The sequence below is a fragment of the Hippocampus bargibanti genome, linkage group LG05 (genome assembly GCF_051943395.1).
Source record: "Hippocampus bargibanti isolate YZ-2025 linkage group LG05, ASM5194339v1, whole genome shotgun sequence".
Classification (NCBI taxonomy): Eukaryota; Metazoa; Chordata; class Actinopteri; order Syngnathiformes; family Syngnathidae; genus Hippocampus; species Hippocampus bargibanti.
The window spans coordinates 30,089,487-30,104,403 of NC_142738.1; the positions used below are offsets into that span (position 1 = coordinate 30,089,487).

Here is a 14,917-nt window from a genome sequence, read left to right on the forward strand (position 1 = left end):
AAAAAAAAAACTGGACACTTGTAAATATGGGTTGTTGCAATATATCTAAATGCATTTCTTGATTCTGCACTATGTACAGTCTTGTTTATAGAACGGTTTTTGCACATCTACATTTGCACAGTATACAGTTGACATTTCTATGTTGTTATGCTTAGAATATCTTGTTTTCTATCCTTTCACTCCCACCCCAACCCCATGCCTCTTCAATTGCTGCTGTGGACTGCAAATTTCCCCATTGCGGGACGAATAAAGGTATTCTGATTCTGATTCTGATTCTGAGAGATCCGGTTTTAAGAACCGCCTCGTTTGCGAACGACACATCACTACTTGACAAACGTCACGCCACCACGGGGGCGTCGCCGCGCTCTGAAATGTGAAATAAACTTCCTGTGAGCTTCTCAAGTATCTCGTTTTACTTGTCTGTTGTTTAAAACTCTGGTAAAGTGGAGTGATATGATTTATAAATTTGAATGACGCTAGAATTGTTTTGATTGTAAGCCAATAGGTGGCGATAATGAATCGTCCATGTTATTGTCATCGACCAATCAAAAGCCGGAATGAGGCGAGGTGGCAAGAAAATGCGGAAGTGAACTTTACACGACCGAGAGCAACTTTTTGTGACATTTTCTTTGGGGTGCAAAGTGAGCGCGCTCTACGTTTTCATTTTCGTGGATTGTTAAGAGTCGACGAGGAAGGGGGAAATGGCCTCCACCATCGCCAACGTGGACGTCAAACCGGTAAAAAGCCCCCAAAACATCATGTGACCTAACGACACAGAGAAAATAACAATAATATATGTATTGTTAGTTGTGATGTGTCGTTCGCGAAAGAACCGGCTCTTATAGCCGTCTCTTGAAGTGAACGACTGGAACCGGCTCTTAATATGGAGCAACCCCTTCGGTTAAATAATAATAGGTGACTTTACAGTCACATGAGTTTTTCTGTGTGAGAGCAGCGGCAGCCACATGCGCCAGCGTTCACTCAACCCGGAAGTAACTCAAATAGATAGAAATCTAGCTACCCAGCTAATAGATTGCTAATAATAATACATTGTATTTGTAAGCGCCTTTCAAAACACTCAAGGATACAGCTAATAGATAACTAGCAAGCTAGCTATCTTTATGCCGGGCAATCTTTTCGTCAATGAAAGTCGCACGTGATTGGTCAAATCGGTGGTAGAAGACACACACGCGTACGCACACACACAGGAATATAAAGTCAAAGTCAGCTTAAATAAATAAAGTCAGATAAATTTTTAAACGTATTGTATATTTTTGGTACTAAATTAATTGAAGCAACAACAGAAAAAGAAAAACTGAGGAGCGATTTGGGAGCCGAAAGAGCCAGATTTTTAAGTGAGCCGAACCAAGAGAACTAGCTCTCTAAAAAGAGCCGGAATTCCCATCACTAATTGTTCGATACAAAGCGTAAGCGGAAACCAAATTCCACTTTAATATTTGCAATCCGAAGAAATGGGCATGAATTTTAGTCACCGTGTGAGCTGATATATTCTCACCACAAAATATCGTGGACAAGTCATACGCTTTCATTGCCACATTTACACACAAAGATTTTTCACATCAGTACTTAGTTCAAAAGTTGAAACATCCTCATAAATCTTTGTGATGCGTCTTCAAATCCTTTGAAAGTAATCCCTCGTTTATCACGGCGAATGCGGACCGAGACCACCAAAGTCAAGTCAAAGTGAGCTTTATTGTCAAATACAGTGATACCTCGGTTTACGAACCCCTTGGCTGACGAACTTTTCGGTTTACGAACGTTAAATTTATGAAAATGTTACTTTGGCTTACAATTTTTTTTTGTACACGGAGCTGCCTCAATGAGTGATGTGTCGTTCGCGAATGAGCCCGTTCTTCTAACAACAAAATGGCAGCCGACTGTTTTTGTCCTCTATTCCCCGCCCCCAGTCTTCGGTTAAAGTCACGTGATTGGTCAAGAACGCAGCAGTGAGGGGGCAGACAGGCAGACGACAGTGAGAGAGTTTCAACTTTGATAGTTCAAAGGCAGAGTGTAGACTTTCGTTTCTTTAATTATAATACCATAGCACATTTATTATACATAAAATAAGATATATTTTGTGTAGTTTTAAGGCTTAGGAAATTAGAAAGTAGAAAATTATGTTTTATGGGGACCTGGGAATGGATTATTCTCATTTTAATGGTTTCCTATGGGAAATTAATGTTTGGAATACACACTTTTCGCCGTACACACATTTTCTGGGAACCAATTAAAGGACAACCGACGTCACTTATTTGTTTCTTAACTGACATTAGAAAAATGTTTTATAGCATCTAAAATACCCAAAACACGACAGAATATATATATATATATATATATCCCTACTGTCCAGGCATGGCGGTGCTGGACACTGCTATGGTGGGAGCAGAGGACTACTCCCTGCGGGTCTACTGATTGTTCCTATTGTCCTGACTAACGACTGGCCTGATTGCCCAACTTGCTCCGGTATCACCTTATCAGCATTACTAATCCTATGTTGCCTAAACAGGCTGTTGTTCGAACGATCCAAATTGAACCTCACCCCACCATATCGGTTTAGTGAAGGATTTAGCTGTTTTATGAAAATCGCTTCTTTTACTCCCCTTTCAAACCATCTATGTTCTTTCGCTAAGATTTTAACGTCATTGTGAAACTACCGTGTGTGCAGAAGGATGGCGAGCAAGCGTTGGTGGTTGCCATCTCATGCTCGGCCGTGCTGGAGGATGCCAATGACGACCAAGTGCTCCGGTTGGGCGTGGCCTTCCCGCTGCTTCAGGTGCAATGACAACCAATCGTGGGGGGTTTGCAGAATTGACAGGCCTCTAAAGATTTTAAGTCGGGTTTTTTATAATAATAATAATAATAATAATAATAATAATAATAAGAAGAAAAATCCATTTGATTTCGAAGCGCCTTTCAAAACTCTCAAGGTCACTTTACAGTCACATGATAAAGTTTTTCCGTGGATGAGCAGCGGCAGCCATATGTGGCAGCGTTCATTCAACCCGCAAGTAACTCAAATAGATAGAAAGCTAGCTAATATATAGCTAATAGCTAGCCAGCTAGATAGCTAGTCAGATAGATAGCTCATAGCTGACTAGACAGTTAATATACAGACAGCTAGTCAGACAGCATATAGATAGCTTGCTAGGTAGCTAGCTAGATAGCAAATAGCTAGCTTGGTAGCTATCTAGATAGCGAATAGCTAGCTAGATAGCTAGCTACATAGCCAGCTGGCTATATAGACTGCTGGATAGCCAAATAATAATAATAATAATAATAATAATCTTTTCCTTTCGGCTTTTCCCTTCAAGGGGTCGCCACAGCAAATCAGTGTCCTCCATCTTAAGAGGTAATAATAATAATAATAATAATAATAATAATAATAATAATAATAATAATAATAATAATAATAATAATCCATTTGATTTCTAAGCACCTTTCAAAACTCTCTAGGTCACTTTACAGTCAGAGGATACGTTTTTCTGTGGGTGAGCAGTGGCTGCCACACGCGCCAGCGTTCACTCAACCCGGAAGTAACTCAACTTGATAGAAAGCTAGCTAATATATAGCTAATAGCTAGCCAGATAGATAGCTAATAGCTAACTAGATAGTTAATATATAGCCAGCTCGTCAGATAGCAAATAGCTAGCTAGCTAGGTAACTAGCTAGATAACTAATAGATAGCTGGCTACGTAGCTAGCTAGATAGCTAGCTATATAGACAGCTGGATAGCAAAATAATAATCATCATCATAATCATAATAATAATAATAATCCATTTCATTTCTAAGCACCTTTCAAAACTCTCAAGGTCACTTTACAGTCGCAGGATAAAGTTTTTCTGTGGGTGAGCAGCGGCAGCCACATGCGCCAGCGTTCGTTCATCCTGGAATTTTTAGGTGCTGAAGAGTGTCAATCAGCATCTGGTGGAAGCCGATTCGACGGAGTCGTTGCTTTTCGACGTGCTTCTCATCACCACCGATGAGCAATGGCGGCGGCAGAGCGATCGCATCATCAGCAGCGCCAAATATTATGGTGGGTTTTTTTGTTGTTGAAGAAGATGATTCGGCACTTCTGAGTTAGTGACTGCATAGGCTTGGTTATGCTGATGAGGTGATACCAGAGCGAATGGGGCAATCAGGTCCAATCGTAGACCATAATCAATCAGGACAATAGAAGTCATCAGTGTAGCCTCAGGAAATAGTCCTCTGCTCCTCTCCCCTTCGAGCAGGGACCTATCATAGCAGAGGTCTGGCACCGCCACCTTTGGACAGTAGGGATATATACAGGTAACATCCGACTTACGATCGAGTTCCGTTCCGACCAAACGGTCGTAAGTCAAAATGGTCGTAAGTCAAAATAAATGTTGAATAGAGATTCAGAGGCTAAGTGGCTGGCAAACTCACCCCTCTGGTGCCATCACGCGGTCGATTGCTGTGTGAGAGTGACATGCTGGCTGGTTAACCAAAATGACCCTGCGCGTAGCCAGCCTGTTAGCGCGTTGCGGTGCCAGGCGTAGAATTAAATTTTTTAAAATAGGGTCTGGAAGTCGTGGTCGGAAGTACCAGTGGTCGTAAGTCGAGCCAGTCGTAAGTCAGATGTTACCTGTATATAGGGCCAGTGCGACCAGCAACATTTTAGTTAGCTGACGAAGCCTCTTGGGTGAGAAGCGAAACGATCCGACACCTTTTCATCGAAGAACATTGTTGACGTTGGTTCTGTGGGCGCAACTGGCAGGTCTGGAAGTGGGCCGCTTCTGCTTTTCGGGCCGGGAGGACTTTGTGGAGAGTTTACTGGAAAATCAAGTGCAGCTGTTCCTGTCCGCAGAGCCGGAGGAAGTGGCGCTGGTGCGGCAAAGAGGTGTGTTGGACCCATCGGGGGCCTTGGGGGAGGGCCACTGACCTCCAAATGAAAAAGAATCAAATTGCAGAGTTCAAGTTAAAAGAGGTGTGATGATAAAACAAGTACAGTGTTACCTCAGCTTACGAACGCTTTAGCTAAACGAAGTTTTCGCCTTACGAACATTAAATTCGCGTGAATATAATCTTGGCATACAAACTAGTTTTCGGCGGACGAACCAAACCACACGGCGCCACGGTGGCTGGCGAACTAGTTTTCGTCACCCCTTTTCGTTGAGTGCAGGCGTGGTTTGTTATCGAGTGGAGTCCTTGTGCCATTATGGGAGCGAAAAAGACCCCACCACAGGCTAGTGTTAAGCCCAATAGGACAAAAAGACAATGTCGGTCGAGCAGGAGATCATCAAAATACACCAACTCGTTGTGCGTTTGTATGACTTAGCATCCCAGTACCGGTACGCTAAGTCGACCATTGCTACGTTTGGCTAATGGTGTTTCTGTGTTGTCTAAGCAACAGTCTCAGGCAATAGAAAAGGCTGAAAAACTTCTGTTGGTTTGGATTAACGAAAAGCAGCTAGCAGGGGACAGTGTGAGTGAGGGTACTATCACCGAGAAAGCACAGCAACTTTACTCGGATATCATCAACAGGCAACTACATCAACGACCATCACAAAGATCAATAAAACGACTTTATTGTTAATAATAATAATAATAATAATAATAATCCATTTCATTTCCAAGCGCCTTTCAAAACTCACAGGATCAGTTTTTTGGTGGGTGAGCAGCGGCAGCCACACGCGCCAGCGTTCACTCAACCGGAAGTAACTCAAATTGATAGAAAGCTAGCTAGTTCGCTAATAGATAGCTAATTAGATAGCCAGCCAGCCCGATAGTTATATAGCTAATTAAACGATAAATACAATATTTGTTCTGCAGGTGAGCAGCGGCAGCCACACGCGTCAGCTTGATAGCTAATAGATAGCAAATATCTAGCTAGCTACGTAGCTAGCTAGATGTTATAGTTTATACAGTTTATTTCTTTAATTACCATCCAATAGCACATTTATTATACATGAAATAATGTATATTTAGTGTAGTTTTAAGGCTTATTTAGTAGAAAATGATGTTTTATGGGGACCTGGGAACGGATTATTCTCAGTTTAATGGTTTCTTATGGGAAATAAATGTTTGGCAGACGAACCTTTCGCTTTACACACACTTTCTGGGAACCAATTAAGTTTATAAGCTGAGATATCACAGTACAGTTTATTTTTTTAATTACGATCCACTAGTACATTTATTATACATAAAATAAGGTATATTTTGTGTAGTTTTAAAGGACAACCGACATCTCCGGACAAGTTGTGTCCATAATTTGTAAAATGGCTTCAAATGACTTCTACTGAGCGTATTTTAATAAGATTCCACCGCATATAGCTATATTTTACGTTTTAAGACTCGCGTTGAATATTCAGGAAGTCTTGTTTTTGAGTTGGTGATGAGTCCGTACGTGACGTCACTAAAGGACTCCCTCCCGACCGACAAAAAGACACATTCTAGCAGTCCTTCATCACGTCAATGTATTTTGCTGTACTGTTTGTCTGAAAACCTTGATGTTGCACCCAAAAGCCGCCAGAAGAGTGCGTCCAAGCTCCATCGAAGGAATTTATCAGCCTGTGGAAACGGGCTGATTCATTCCTCACGGGAGCTGGTCGCCATTTTTGGGTGCGACATCCCCCGCCCGTTTGCATCAAAATGACACGGAAAAAAATCTTTAATTGATTGCAAACTTGTATGCTTTCCTCTTCAGAACTATTTAAATCATATTCATAACTGGATGTGTAACAAGAAAGCATATTGTCCGAATCTGAAGCCATTGTTTTGATTCTCCACCAATGCAAGACGTCTTGGCGTGACGTCACGAACTGGGGGCGGGACTTTCTGAAAATGCCCAATTCGCAGCTCAATTTTTTTTGCAGATTTTGGACACTTTAAATCATCTTTATTGGTGTTTTGCATTTGACTAAAAATATCATACTGCGTGTTTTGGGTATTTTAGATGCTATAAAACGTTTTTCTAATGTCAGTTAAGAACCAAAAAAGTGATGTCGGTTGTCCTTTAAGGCTTATTTAGTAGGAAATGACGTTTGATGGGGACCTGGGAACGGATTATTGTCATTTCAATGGTTTCTTATGGGAAATAAAAGTTTGGAAGACAAACTTTTCACCTTCCTGGGAACCAATTAAGTTGGTAAGCTGAGGTATCACTGTACAGTCATCCCCCCGCTGTTTTCGGGGAAAAAAATATGACACTATTCACGTTGAAATGTTCGTCACACCTGTTTTTGTTATTGCGCTGACGACGGGTTGCCACGTTTTGCAGGCGTCCTGTCGTCACTGCTGGGTCATCAACCATGGTCGAGCCCGTCCAATCAACTCCGCGTTTTGCTGCGCGACGACGTCATCGCCGCCACGTCGGCGCAGGTACCGACACGCTAACTCGTCTTCAGAATTCACTGATGAAGAACATCACATCGGTTCTTCCGTGGAATTTTCCTCCATGCAGCGCTTCTGGACGCATCTGGGCGCCATGCGGAGGCGTTTGGGCTCCCTGGGCGGTCCCGTGGGCGTGGCGCTGTTGATCGGGCACGGCGGTCGGCGACGCTTCCGCGACGCCCTGGCGACGCTTCGCTCCTGTGACCTGCACGCCGACGAGGCCCACTGCCTCGCCGGGGCCCCCTGCGGGCCCATACTGGAACTGTTCAGGCCTCACTTGCTACTCTGACGCCGCACTAGCATAACAAAGGACGGCGTTAGCTTGCTTTTTGGACAGACGTGCCGGAATGTTCCTGAATGCGGCGATGCGCCTCAATTTAGTCGTGTTGTACTCGCATGTCACAGTCCACAAACTTCTCCAAAAAGGTTTTCAATGTTGTGCAAATGTAACAACTACCATGTATTAAAATCAGAATCATTCTAATAATCATAATAATAATAATAATAACAATACATGTTATTTCTAGGCGCCTTTCAAAACTCTCAAGGTCACTTTACAGTAACAGGATAAGTTTTTTTCTGTGGGTGAGCAGCGGCAGCCACACGCGCCAGTGTTCACTCAACCCGAATAACACAAATAGATAGAAAGCTACCTGGCTAGCTAATAGCGAGCTAATAAATAGTTAGCTAGCTAGCTAATAGATAGCTAATAAATAGTTCGACAGCTAGCTAATAGCTAGCTAATACGGGCAACATCCGACAGTCAATCAATCCATCAATCAACCAATTAACCTATCAACCAATCAACTTACCATCCAATCAACCAACCTATCAATCCATCAATCAACCAATTAATCAATTCATCCATCAATCAATGCATCAATCAACCAATTAACCTAATTGGTTCCCAGAAAGTGTGCGTAAGGCGGAAGTGTGTATTCCAAACATTACCTTCCCATTGGAAACCATTAAAATGAGAATAATCCGTTCCCAGGTCCCCATAAAACATAATTTTCAACTAAATAAGCCTTAAAACTACAGATAACATACCTTATTTTATGTATGATAAATGTGCGATGGTATTGTAATGAAAGAAATAAACTGTACTGTTTAATAAAGTCGTTTTATTGACCTTTGTGATGGTCGTTGATGGCTTGATGGAATGGATAGCTTTTTGCATAGTGTCTCAATGAGCTCTGGGTTGTACATCATAGATGTTGTGATATTGCAACAGATGCAGGCAGACACACTGGAAACTTCATTAATAGCTGGTTCCCTTGCTTGTAGGTGGTCTTCAAATTATACAGGCGGCTTGTGCGGGTCATTTGTGGAGCCTGATTGATAGGATATTTTAACCTTGCAGTCTACACACTGCCTTTGGGCTATCAATAAAGTTTTCAGCTCCTTGTTAGGAGCTCCAAGAACCGGCTCGTTCACGAATGACACATCACTCATTGTGGCGCGAATTTAACGTTCGTAAGGCCGAAAGTTCGTTAGCAAAAGTGTTCGTAAACCGAGGTATCGCTGTATGTCGAACACACAAGGAATTTGTCTCCGGTAGAACACAACGATAAAACTACAAGTAGGTCACAAAGTTCAAATGACTGCTCCTTTCTCAGGGATGTTTTTTTTTGTCAGGTTCCACAAAATAAAATCTGAATCATTGAACACCAAAGGCAATACACACATTTTTTTAAAGGGAGGGTGGTGGGTGAGGACTTGGGGGGGGACAACTGGAGTGGACAACTGAGATCGTGGTTTGGTCCTCACCTGAGGCGCAGTCCACTCAGCTCAAATGGCACGGCAGGACCAGGATGTTCGGGAAACGAGGCTTTTTCACCTTCTCAAAAAAAGAAGAAAAAACAGGAATGATTTGGGAGCCAAAAGAGACAGATCTTTTAAGTGATCAAGCCAAAAGAACCAGAATATAAATAAAGGCACATACAATTTAAAAATGTTTTACTGTATTGTATATTTTTGGTAGTAAATTAATTTAAGCAAAAAAAAAAAAACAGGAACGATGTGGGAGCCGAAAGAGCCATGCGATAACATTTGCCCACCTGTCTACCTTAACCCCCCCCCTTCTTCTCCTCACTGTGTCTGTAATTCTCCCCTCCCTCCTCTACCACGGATATTAACCAATCGCGTGCAGCTTTAACCGAAGACTGGGGGCGGGGAATAAAGGCCAAAAAAAAAAGTCGGCTCCCATTTCCGGCTCCTTGTTAGGAATCAGTTGTCTTCGTTCACTTCAGATATCCGGCTCTAAGAACCGGCTCGTTCGCGAATGACACATCACTCGTGTCGATGTGTGTCTGTGTGTGTGTTTGTATGACTAGTGAGGACCACTAACATTTTATACCATACGTAGTGAGGACATTTTTGACAAGTGAGGATAGATAGATAGATAGATAGATAGATAGATAGATAGATAGATAGATAGATAGATAGATAGATAGATAGATAGATAGATAGATAGATAGATAGATAGATAGATAGATAGATAGATAGCCATATAGCTAACGGCTAGTCAGCTAGATAGCTAGTTAACAGATAGCTAATAGATAGATAGATAGATAGATAGATAGATAGATAGATAGATAGATAGATAGATAGATAACGGCTAGTCAGCTAGATAGCTAGTTAACAGATAGCTAATAGATAGATAGATAGATAGATAGATAGATAGATAGATAGATAGATAGATAGATAGATAGATAGATAGATAGATAGATAGATAGATAGATAGTCTATATATGCAGCTGTTAAAGTTTCAGAGAGGTCCTCACAAATTCACCCAAAATGATTTTTTTGGGTGTGTATTTTCATTTGTCTTTTATACATACACGTTTTACTCACTATGTGTGTTTATGTGTGTGTGTGTGTGTGTGTGTGTGTGTGTGTGTGTGTGTGTGTGTGTGTGTGTGTGTGTGTGTGTGTGTGTGTGTGTGTGTGTGGTAAATGAGAGGAAAAAGTTCATCCCACAAAAAGTAAAACAATATTTTAACCGAATTCACTACAGGGGTGAGGACTTTAAATGTACTCATTCATAAACCTCACTCCGGCTGTTATTTCAGTTTCAAGTCCACTTTTTATTCTTTTGTTTTTAAAGAAGTTGAAGTGGGAAATGGGGTGTCATTTAGTGTTCAAATGTAACACTAGTTCTTCTCTAAACTTATCTATCTGGAGTTATCCGGACCTCACAAAACCATTGAAACATGAATGTGTGTGTGCGTGTGTGTGTGTGTGTGTGTGGTGTCACCCATGTGAAATATGCATGAGATACGGTGTCCACTGGGAAGTTGGCGAGCGAAGAGGGGGAGGAACTGGGTGAGGGGCACTTGGGTCACGTGGGGGGCAGACTTTGAGTGTTGAACAAGCGCTTTGTTATCTTTTTAGGGATCGGGCATTGAAAAATCACTTGGATGCATTTCATTTCATTTATAAGTGTCTTTCAAAACTCTCAAGGTCACTTCCACGTCCGCCAGCGTTCACTCAACCCCGAATAACTCAAATACATTGAAAGTTAGCTAGCTAGCTAATTGCTAGTCAATAGCTAGCTAGCTAGCTTATAGATTGCAAATATATAGCTAGCTAAATAGCCTGCTAGCTAGCTAATAGATAGCAAATAAATAGCTAGCTAGATCGCTAGCTACATGGCCAGATAACCAGCTCGATAGCTCAAGTAAGCAACATAAGGTAAACATATCAGGAATAATAATAATAATAGTAATAATAATCATCATCATCATCATAATCATAAAAATCCATTTTATTTCTAAGCACCTTTCAAAACTCTCATGGTCACGTTACAGTCACAGGATCAGTTTTTCTGTGGGTGGGCAGCGGCAGCCACACGCGCCAGCGTTCACTCAACCCGGAAGTAACTCAAATAGATAGAAAGTTAGCTAGCTAGCTAATAGATAACTAATATAGATAGATAGATAGCTAGATAGCCAGTTAGCTAACTGATAGATAGCAAATATATAGCTAGCTAGGTAGCCAGCTAGATCATTAGCTAGATAGCCAGATAGCCTGTAAGATCGCTAGCTAGATAGCTCAAGTGAGCAACATAATGTAAAAAAACCAGGAAGGACATCGGGGGGACGCCAAAAGATGTAGCGTGGTGCTTTTTTTTCCTTTTCCACTTGTTGAGCGTGACAAGGATGGGAATCATCCTCCAAATGGATTTGGAGCATCATAGGCCTCATTAGCACAATCCAAGCGAGCAAGCGGCTTAGCATGATGCTCTTATTAGCGGCGTGACGGCCGTGACGCTCCAGCTCAATGGCTGAAATGTGGCAAAAACGGACAAAATCCGAATTTCAACGGACATTTAGAAACAAAATCATTGGCAGCGCCCTACCCACTCTCAAGAACATGCACAATTCAAGCATCAAGACAAGAGCGCGGGAAAAATCCTACTGGACCCTCCGCACCCTGCCCACCACCTTTTCCAGCGACTCCCCTCGGGCAACAGCTTCTTCTTCCTAGCCATTAACACCCGCCACCCAAAAAAAGGTAGTTAGTCATCATGAGGTGTGGGTATGGACCATCACTTGAGCTATCTGGCTGTCTGGCTATCTAGCTGGCTATCTAGCTAGCTATCTGGCTGCCTACCTAGCTACCTAGCTAGCTAGCTAATTATCTGGCTATCTAGATAGCTATCTAGCTTGCTACCTACCTAGCTATCTATTTGCTATATATTAGCTATCTAGCTAGCTAGCAAGCTATCGATTAGTTATCTATTAACTAGCTAGCTAACTTTCTATCTATTTGAGCTTTCTCTATTTTGAGTTACTGATTACTCATTACGACTGAGTGAACGCTGGCGCATGTGGCTGCCGCTGCTCACCCACAGGAAAAGTGATCCTGTGACTGTAAAGTGACCTTGAGAGTTTTGAAAGGCGTTCGTAAATGAAATGTATTATTATTATTATTATTATTATTATTATTATTATTATTATTATTATTGTTATTTATAGTTAATGTTATTTAGTTAATTTAAGCAAGAAAAAAACTGAGGAGCCATTTGGGAGCTAAATGAGTCGGAACATTTTAGTGAGCCGAGACAAAAGAACCGGCTCTCTGAAAAGAGCCAGAATTCCCATCACTAGTGCACATATAAATCAGGCCATAAAAATATTTGATATAGTGCATCTTTTACTTGAGTAATTTGCTTTTCACATAATTTTTGGTCGTTAATTAATTTAAGCAACAAAAAAAAAAACTGAGGAGCCGTTTGGCAGCCAAAAGAGCCGGATCTTTTTAGTGAGCTGAGCCAAAAGAACCGGCTCTCTGAAAAGAGCCAGAATTCCCATCACTAGTGCATATATAAATAAAGCCATAAAAATAAAAATATTTGATATAGTGCATCTTTTACTTGAGTAATTTGCTTTTCACATAATTTTACATAATTTTTGGTCGTTAATTAATTTAAGCAACAAAAAAACTGAGGAGCCGTTTGGCAGCCAAAAGAGCCGGATCTTTTTAGTCATCTGAGCCAAAAGAACCGGCTCTCTGAAAAGTGCCGGAATTCCCATCACTAGTCCAAATATAAATATAGCCTTAAAAATAAAAATATTTGATATAGTGTATTTTTTTACATGAGCAATTCGTTTTTCACATAATTTTACATGATTTTTGGGAGTTAATTAATATAAGCAACAAAAAAACGAGGAGCGATTTGGGACACAAAAGATTTATAAATAAAGCTATACAAATAAAAATATTTGATATACTGTATTTTTTACATGAGTAATTCCTTTTTTTACATAATTTTACATAATGTTTGGTAGTTAATTAATTTAAGCAACAAAAAAAAACTGAGGAGGGTCATTTGGAGGCCGAAAGAGCCGGATCTTTTTAGTGAGCCGAGCCAAAAGAAGCGGCTCTCTGAAAAGAGCCGGAATTCCCATCACTACAGTGCTGGGATATTGGGGGCGGGGCTTTGTGACATTGTTGTTTGTTGTCATCCCCTCCCAGGTGCGGCTCATTAACTCATTCTAATCCTCTCATCTCTCACGTGACAATGTAGTCTAGAGCCACCCCCCCCCTCGTTTGTCCGTGTCGCCCTCCTTGACGTTTTGCTTTTCACCTGTGTATATGACGGCAGCCTCAGCGTGGATTTCTCAGTGCTTGTCTCTGTCACGATCTGGTTGACGACCAACGGGTGGCGCTGTCGGCCCCGCCTGCACCTGCACAGGTGCTGATCGTTCCAATCAGTGGCAGTTAAAAGGACTCCCGGCACGACCATTCCGTGTCGGGTCATTGAATGTGTTTGCTTCACCCTGCCAGGTTTGTTTCATCTTAGCAGATTTTTACTCATGGTTTTCTTTGATACTTTGTACCTTTCTGTTCAGATGACTTTGATTTTTTAGATGGGATGGTCATGCCGGGAGTGCTTTTAACTGCCACCGATTGGACCGACCAACACCTGTGATGGTGCAGGCGGGGCAGACAGCGCCACCCTTTGGTCACCAACCAGATCGTGACAATTTCTAAGCGCCTTTCAAAACTCTCAAGTACACTTTACAGTCACGTGATAATGTACGTTTACGTTTTGTAGCGTCATCAATTTTGTTAGCTTCTTTTGAATCTTTCTTCTGGGGCTGAGGTTCTGTGCATCTACTTTGGAAAATGATATGCAAATGCATGACCTTATAACGCTCGGGAAAGACGAAAGTACGAAGCAGGCTTCTGATTGGCTGCCGTGCTGAGTATGCAAATTGCCAAACGATCCGAAATTCAGAAATGTCCAAACCGAATGAAGATTTCGAATTGGGAATCAATTATTCTGATTTCGAAATCTTCGTTCAAACGTTTGATTTGAAAAAAAATACATCGTTTTTTTTTTTCTTGAAGAAGTTGTCGGCCACCCGGGCGGAGACGTTTTGTAAGTTGTACGCCCGACAGAAAAGTTGCACGCCCCGGGCGTCACGCAGACGCTGTTTCAGACACTGCGTTGGTGCCCCAGAGGCTTCCGCAGCAGGGCTCGTCCATTTATCATTTCCGCCGCAGTCTTCCTCGAACTTACAGGTGTCCAAGTCAAGGCCCGGGGGTCAAATCTGGCCCATTTGATAGATAATAGACAGTGTGGAGGTCAGCATGTTTCAAAGTTTCATCTTGTGGAATGCTTGCTTGCGACTGTAAGGCCGCAGAATTTGATGCGAACAGAGCCAGCCAGTTCAACTGTCATCCTGGAGTAAGAGACTGAAACCAGGGCGGAAGGGAGTACAGGTAACATCCGACTTACGACCGGCCCAACTTACGACCACGACCGCCAGACCCTATTTTTAAATTTTTATTCTACGCCTGGCACCGCAACGTTCTAGCAGCCGGGCAACGCGTCGGACAATTTTGGCCAGGCAGCCAGCATCTCACTCTCGCACAGCAATCGACCGTGTGATGGCACCGAAGGGGGGAGTGTCTACCGGCAGCGGCGCGGCTAGCACTAGAGCCGAGGCAGAGGCGTTAATGTTGACATGGAAGAGATGGAGAAACACATCCTTCCCAGGGACAAAACCAAGACACTGGTTTAGATATGTG

General features: G+C 42.1%; 1 protein-coding gene across 1 annotated transcript; it reads left to right on the top strand.

The window, feature by feature from the left end:
- Nucleotides 1-579: 579 nt before the first annotated feature.
- Nucleotides 580-8,775, top strand: LOC148898469 (cytosolic 5'-nucleotidase 1A-like). Its single transcript, XM_088995636.1, has 6 exons — nt 580-737; nt 2,687-2,794; nt 3,920-4,055; nt 4,758-4,880; nt 7,260-7,360; nt 7,443-8,775. The coding sequence occupies exons 1-6, from the start codon at nt 702-704 to the stop codon at nt 7,659-7,661; spliced, it is 723 nt and encodes a 240-aa protein (XP_088851762.1). The 5' UTR covers nt 580-701; the 3' UTR covers nt 7,662-8,775.
- The last annotated feature ends 6,142 nt before the right edge of the window (nt 8,776-14,917 follow it).